Source organism: Lagopus leucura, unplaced genomic scaffold, assembly GCF_019238085.1.
Source record: "Lagopus leucura isolate 7727_CA_CO unplaced genomic scaffold, USGS_WTPT01 35039-0_obj-0_obj, whole genome shotgun sequence".
NCBI classification, from domain to species: Eukaryota; Metazoa; Chordata; class Aves; order Galliformes; family Phasianidae; genus Lagopus; species Lagopus leucura.
The window spans coordinates 5427-12893 of record NW_024963784.1 but is presented as its reverse complement, the minus strand read 5'-3'; the positions used below and the strand labels follow the sequence as shown (position 1 = coordinate 12893).

General features: G+C 49.3%; 1 protein-coding gene and 1 long non-coding RNA gene across 2 annotated transcripts in view; one reads left to right on the top strand and one right to left on the bottom strand.

The window, feature by feature from the left end:
• Nucleotides 1–192: 192 nt before the first annotated feature.
• Nucleotides 193–4413, top strand: HOXB7 (homeobox B7). Its single transcript, XM_042891605.1, has 2 exons — nt 193–953; nt 3580–4413. The coding sequence occupies exons 1-2, from the start codon at nt 554–556 to the stop codon at nt 3831–3833; spliced, it is 654 nt and encodes a 217-aa protein (XP_042747539.1). The 5' UTR covers nt 193–553; the 3' UTR covers nt 3834–4413.
• The window catches only part of LOC122191351, a 12166-nt gene continuing 5231 nt past the window's right edge, over nt 533–7467 (bottom strand). Inside the window, exons 3-4 of the long non-coding RNA XR_006182374.1 lie at nt 3087–3246; nt 533–873 (exon numbers count right to left, since the gene is read on the bottom strand). This is a non-coding gene — a long non-coding RNA (uncharacterized LOC122191351). The remainder of the gene's footprint in view (nt 874–3086; nt 3247–7467) is intronic.

Here is a 7467-nt window from a genome sequence, read left to right as displayed (position 1 = left end):
GGGGGGGGGGGTTGAAGGGGGAAGGGGGGGTTGGAAATCGTGTACTGGCTGGTGAAAAAAGTGCTTCGGAGCCGGGAAATGGAGCGAAGGAGGGAATTTTCGACGGGATCAATAAAGGGATAAATAGAGCTCCGCTCCTTTTCCTCCACCAGAGAGAGACCGAGAGGAGCAGCGCCGAGCACCAGCCCCCCCCCCCCCCCCCCTTCCCCTTCGCCTTTCTCTTTCTCCCTCGGTCTCAGCTGAAAACTGATTACAGGTTGCTTATCGACTCCAGCACAATTTCACCCCCTTCCAGCATAGATCTTGGAGGGTTTTATATCGCATCAATTATTTATCATATTTTATAAATCCAGCAGCACTACAATTTTTTGCCCCCGAGGAGGGAGCGGGCGGCGATTGGCGCCGCTGGAGCCACGTGCCCGCGCGTCACATGGGCCGGGAGGAAAAAGGGCTCCTTTTTGGTGTAAATCTGGACTCTAATTCCGTAATATATCACGGTACCTCGTAAAACCGACACTAAAACGTCCCGACCTACAAATCACCCGGCCAAATTATGAGTTCATTGTATTATGCGAATGCTTTATTTTCTAAATATCAAGCCGCAAGTTCGGTTTTCTCATCCGGAGTCTTTCCCGAGCAAACTTCTTGCGCTTTCGCCTCCAATACCCAACGAACGGGTTATGGGGCCGGCTCCACGCCTCCCTTCGCCTCCTCCATGCCCGGGCTGTACTCCAGCGGCAGCGCCGTGCATCCCCAACCCCCCGGCATGTACTCCTCGGGGTACGGCCTGGAGCCCGGCTCCTTCAACATGCACTGTTCCCCCTTTGAGCAAAACCTCTCCATGATGTGTCCGGGAGATGCTTCCAAGCAGAACTGCAACAAAACGGACCAGAGGGATTCAGATTTGCAAAGCGACAGTAACTTCCGTATCTACCCCTGGATGAGGAGCACAGGTAAGCGCAATCCTCCTTAAAGAAAGGAGCCCGGGGGGGTGGGGGGAGTGTAAATTATTTTATGGCGTGCGCGGGGGGTGGCGGAGGGGGAGGGGAGGGGGGAATTGTCCCCAACTCCTTTCATGACGTTTCACCGAAAACGAATCTCCGGCTTCAAAAGGGAGAGAGAGAGAGAGAGAAACCCCCGCCATAAAGCCATCCTTTTAGCTTTAAATATTTATTAGTGGTGCTGGGGTTGTGTGTGTGCCGTGCAAAAGGCAGTTTGTCTTAGAGGGGACAGACAGAGCTGCAGGAATAATGGCCATCCCCTTCTTCTCCTATATTTACAGGATGAAGATCGCGCTACCCCTGTGTAGATGTAGATATAGATTCCGAAATAAACTATTGATGGGAGGTGCTCGCAAGCTCGTTTTGTTTTCTCTCAGGCTGCAGACCTTTCCACTGCCAGCCCCTCGCCACCGCGTCCCAGACACCGCGATTAAGCCTAGCGTGTTGCCATCCGAAAGAGCAACGCATCATCCTTGGCTCAATTAAAAGCCCTGCTTACATTAAAAACGCTGACATTCCGGTCGGGATCCGGCTGTAGGGATACATCCAGGGATTGAGGGGTGACTTTCCAAATAACCCCAAGCAGGATCCCAAAGCGGGGAACCCCACGGAGGGCTCCGCTCGTGGGGGTGGGCGGGGGGCACCCCATGCCGGGACGCTGCTCTGCCTTCATCCCCAGCCGTGTTCCGTCTCAGTGTCAAGTAAGGTTTCCTAAATATCCCGTTCCCGTCGCACTGGAGCGCATGGGACGAGGGAAAGGAGCTCCTTGGGCCGGGATTCCCTTCGCTCCGGGCCCCACCCGGGGTATTTCCCTGTGCTTCGGACACCCGTGGATGTGTTTGTACCCGGGTGACCCTGGCACGGAGTCGGGAAGAGCTGTACTGCCCGGGAGCGAGGAGAACGCATGAGCTCATGTCTGTGGCCGCCTCGGTGCCAGATTGCAACTTGAGAGCATCCACGAGAGCAGCCAAACCTTCGGAAAGTGTCGTGTTAGTAAACTTCGGGGGCGAGAGGAGTGCGGGCCAGCCTCCTGCATAGAGAGGGGAAAGGAAAACAGAGGGGCAGCCAATGCTGGGCGGCTTCACAGGCAGGAGGTACCCTCGCACTGATTTGGTGGTCAGTCCTTTCCATTACCTGCTCCATAAGTCATTCACTTTTAGAGTTGATTTATCAAAGACCAAATATTTCTGGTCGTAAACACTTCGTCTCCCCTTTTATCCGGCTTTAGATTTAGGAAGCCCTCCACTCCCCACCCCTGCACAACCACCCCCCACGCCCCCCCAACCCACCCACCACCCCTTTCAGCGTGTGACGCTGAGAGGAGCAGCGTTTAGGAGGATCTGGAAGAAGAGCAAACGGGGGGACCTCGCACTCCCAAACCTGGATGCTCTGCGATCTGCTGTGCCTAAAACCAGAGAAACTCGAGTTCGGGGATCCCTCCTCCGGCGCCTGATGCCCACTGTGTGATCGCGGTTGTGGAATTTCATCAGCGAGCAGAGATAGAGTTGTCATCCCTATTCAGCAGCAGTTTATGGCTCTCCCTCAGCAGATTTTACAACCCACATTCCACGACCTGCAGATTCGTACTTTACAGCTAGCACGGCTATTTTGCTTTTCCCCCCCCTCCTTTTAATGACTGGATCTTTTCTTCCTTTAAAAAGAAAAAAAGGGGGGGAAAAAAGGGGGGGGGGGGGGGGGAAGAAAGTGGAGTCCGGTGGAATGTGTGGAGGAGAGGCCGAGGGCTGCTGTCCGCCATCCCCACTTCTCCACGAAAGAATACATTCTCCTATAGATAGACATGGCATTTACACAGAAAACAGAGAAGGATCACAAGGGCTATATTGTACCATTATTCCCACTCGGACTCAGGAAACGTCGGGCTGGAGAATGGCGGTGGAATTACGGGTCGGGCCCCTTACAGACCCTCTCCAAACAGCGGAATAGCAGCTCAGAGGCTGCGGTAGATTTGAGGCTCTTGCCATGTTGTGAACACCCGGGGGTAGCAGCTTCCACGTCAGCCACAGCCGAGCAGAAGCCACTGTTGTGCCCGAAACATTCCCTGCAATAATTAAGACCATCACACACCTTCCTAAGCAAGAAGCTCGATGACAGCTTTAGGAGAGGACAAATAGTTGGGGTTGGAGGTAGCGGGTGCCTCTCTCGCTGGGTTCTTTTTGTGTATTTATCTCTCCTCCATCCGAAGTTTGTGGTGTTGAAGCAGGAATTCGAACAGGAGCCGAGAGCCCTGATAAGAGAGAAGAAAACTTGGTGAAGTTTGCAGCTTCATCCCGCTCGGCTTTGAGACACAGCGGGGCTGCACGTGGAAAATCACAGCTCGCCTCTCCGAGATGAAGGGCGATTATTAAACTGGCGACGTTTTGAGGCCGAGAACAGGGAGGGTGAGGTGGGGAAAGAGCAGAGAGTTGGTATCGAGGATGAGGAGATAAATAGGGTCAGGTTGTGCCCTTCGTTTTGTGGAGCTGAAGGGGACGGGCACCAAAAAATACCCCCTTCCTCCCCCCCCTCACCCCTCCACACCTCCGAATCTAACTGATCCCAATCTGTATTTCCTTCCCAGGAACGGATAGAAAACGCGGCCGGCAAACCTACACCAGGTATCAGACCCTGGAACTGGAGAAGGAGTTTCACTACAACCGCTACCTGACGAGGAGGAGACGCATTGAGATCGCCCATGCTTTGTGTCTCACGGAGAGACAGATCAAAATCTGGTTCCAGAACAGGCGCATGAAGTGGAAAAAAGAAAATAAAACTGCCTGCTCCGGTTCCAGCAGCCAGGAAAAGGCAGACGTGGAGGATGACGAGGAGGAATGAAAAGGACAAAAGGTGGATCCAGGAAACGTGAAAGCTCACGGGAACGGGGAAACAAATAAAAAAGGGGAAAAAACCACCCAGAAAAGACTATATACTAAAATAGATCAACGTTAAGTGCATAAATAATTAAAAACTTAGGAATGATGCATTGTGTTTCCTGACACTGAAAAAAAAATACTACCTATATTGAAGTCTTTTTTTTTTTTTTTTTGTACAATAGATGAATATCTACCTATTAAATGTGGCTTTAGATTCAGAATAGACACATTTTTTTTCCTATGTGAGTCTTCCTATAGTCCCAGTAATTTGTAAATCTCCGTTTGTACTTCGCTGTGTACTTTTGGGTATGAAGTAACGTGGTCGTGTTTAGCACCTTTAATTTAGAAGATGTGACCTGAAAATCTGAATGCAAATTATACTTAGCATATATAGAGTCCTGTACATAATAGGAATTATTATCACGCCTTCTCCCTGTAACCTCTGTGGTTCTTTCCACGTTGCAAGGCTGTTTTGTCTGTGTACATTTTTACCCGGATTTCCTCCTTGTTCAAACCCTAGGAAAAAAAAAAAACCCCACACACTCAACAACAAAAGAAGAGGAATTAATATTGTGCTACGTAAACTGTTGTATATCGAAGTAGCAAAGTATTTAATGGCGACGTGTTGCTTTTTATTTTTCCCTCGTCTGTGTTGATTATTCTTCAAAATAAAAAGGAAATCTCCAACCTTCTCGAACCACGTTGTGTTCCGTTGCCTTTCCTTGCTAAGAACACAACTCAAGGCTTTGGAATCTCTCTAATTATATACGAGCAAATGTTTCTATTAAAAGGCCCCTTTCCTATTAAAACCTGCCCCGACTTTTCACCACCCTGAGCTCCTCTTTCCTCTCAGCAGCTCTTCCAACATTTGAGCGCTTTTCTTTTTGGAGAGCTTTGGCCAAAATGCGATGAGCGGCACTGAAATTCGCGACCGCCTCCTCTGCGGCCACTGCCGAAGGAGGAATGCAGAGAGGCCCAAATCACCTTTCGTTGCAATTCTCTTCTTCTCGAACCAATTTACAGGAATAAAAAGGCCCGATCTGTTTCGCCGGGGCTTTACTATTTTCTTTTCTTTTTTTTCTTTTTAAAGATTCTCCCTCCGCTCTTCAATTACTGCGGATTGGAACTCTTTCATTAGCACCGAATAATGTTTAGCATCGAAGCGCGCATAAAAGGAATTAAAGCAATTAAACGGGCAGGGGAGGGGAGGGGGGGAATCAAGAATGCAAAACAAAAGCGAGCAAATTTAAGCACTTGCGCAGCCCCTGCCGCTCTCCCCCTCCCGTTTATATATTACAGAGTGCGCGGCACAACGCGGATTCATCCAGCGGAGGCTCCGCGTAACTTGCTCGTCAAATGCGCTCTCAGGATGCGGCCGGGGAAGCGCATAGAGCTTCTGGTTGGGGAATGGCAGCTTTCAGCCTTCCTCCCTTTCCTTTTCGCCACCCACAGCCACGGTTGGCCCCACGGAGGCGAGCGGGGCATCCAGCAGAAGTACCAGGGAAAAAAAAGAAGGGGGGATGATGCCACGTCAAGGAGCCGCGCGCCCACATCCATAAGAGCGATTTGCAGCGCAGGCTGCATCTGCTAATTACGGCAAGCCCATTAGTAAAAGGTGCCACTTACGGTGGCATATGAACACTGGAAATTCCGCTCGAAGGAAGGGAAAACAAAGGGAAATATTCCGTTTTATTTTATTATTTTTTCTTATTGAATCCTTCGCTGCGATCCTTTCGCGAGGTTTAAAAGGAATAAATAAAACATGCGCTTCTAGAAATTTCCCCCCTCCCCCGCGCCCCCCCTCCCCCCCCCCCCCCCCCCCCTTCCCGTTCTGCTGCATCGGCCCCCTCCGACACGGAGCTGTGCCGCAAGCAGAGGGGATCGAGGAGGGATCGAGGAGGGATCGAGGAGGGATCGAGGAAGGTCTCATGGAAAAGGCGAACTGTGTGCCATGGCGATACCTCCGAGACCCGAACTGCGCACCCCGTGTGTCCCTATGGGAGTCCCCGCGCTATGGGGGGGGAAGGAGGAGGGGGGGGGAAAGCGGATCCTGGGGGTGAGCGGCCGTGGGGACCCGCTGAGCACAGCCCCCCCACCCCCCTCCCACCCCTCCGACCCGGTTCTACCCGAGGCACGAGCGCTGCTGTCCGCCTGTATTTCCCTTTTTGTTACCCCCGAAATCAGCGAATTGCCCTTCGCAGTAAAAAAATAAGAAATTAAAAAAGGTTCCCCGTTGCATTGAAAAATCCAGAGGCATCCAAAGTCTCCCCTGAACCCCACTGTTTTAGTGGCTTTGCTCGTTTAAAAGCCAACCCCAAGCCCAATCTCTTTATTTCGGGGGAGTCATTATTGTTCATAGCCTATTACACGAGGAATTATTCGATCATTTCTCTCGAACACCCCCCCCTCCGTAGAACCAAAGGGGGGGAAAAAAATCCCCGAACCCCTTTTCATATTCTTTTATTTTTGTTTTAAAAAAAAGATGGCGGCTAAGAAAAAGACTGCTGTTAAACCGGTCATGAAGAAATGCAATAAATTCCTTGTTGTTTTATGAAAATTTACAACTTTGTGATAGAACTTTATGAGTGGCTGGGTTCTGGGATTGGCCAGAGCCGGTCATGTGGACTGCTAACCGTGAACATGAACTTTTTATTATTTCCCATGTGGTTATATTGCACCATTCTTCTGTCCGCTGCACCTTGGGTCGGATCAGTGTCCTCTATAGGGCTCTCTCCTCTTTACATTTTTTTACTTTGGTGTATAGGCTCGATAGGTTTAAAGCAGGGGAGAGGGGAGGGGGGGACGCCTATCCACACATCCACACACACACATAGGCTCCCATCCTCACACACACATAGGAAAAGAGGCTTTTTTTTTTTTTTTTTTCCTTTTCTTTTTTTCCTTTTTCCTTTTTTTTTTCTTTTTTCTTTTTTTTTTCTTTTTAATTCCTCTGTTAATTTGCCTGCCGATTTGGAATCTCAGTAGTAATGGAGGGACAGTGGAGATTCTGGACGGAGTGGCGGCTTTCATTTTTCAAAGAGGGAAGTTACTCCATTTTCTATGCAAATGACAGAAATGCAAGAAGCTCTCACAAGTCAGAGAGGCAATCGACGGCTATCAGGTTGGGACAATATTTGTCAGCTAACAGATAAGCAAACGCTGTCTCCCTCTCCCTATATATTTTGCTTATACCACAGAAACGGACGTCAAAAGGTAAGGAAATAATACCTGTTTCTCTTAATTTATTCTTATTATTATTATTTTCTTTGAGGAAATGCATTTGTCAAGCTGCTTGTTTTCTGTTCCATTCCCCATCTCCCTCTCCTCCCCTACCCAAGGGGGGAAATAGAAAGAAAAGGGTGGAGTGATGAAAAAGGGAAAATGATGGCTGGTGAAAATGTGTTCTAGTGAATATTAATCCGAAAAATTGTAGGATGCGGTGAGAAAAAAGAAGAGAAAAGGGAAGAAAAAGGGAATGAGGAAGAAATAGGGGAGATAAAGGGGAAAATAAAGGGGAATAGAAAAAGGAAGAGAGAATGAGAAAAAGACAGAAAGAAAGAAAGAAAGAAAGAAAGAAAGAAAGAAAGAAAGAAAGA

Excerpts from the sequence above, each read along its gene's own strand:
- HOXB7 (XM_042891605.1), top strand. The coding sequence starts at position 554 with ATGAGTTCATTGTATTATGCGAATGCTTTATTTTCTAAATATCAAGCC. Across the intron at positions 954-3,579 it reads CCCCTGGATGAGGAGCACAG|GAACGGATAGAAAACGCGGC; the intron begins GTAAGCGCAATC and ends TTTCCTTCCCAG.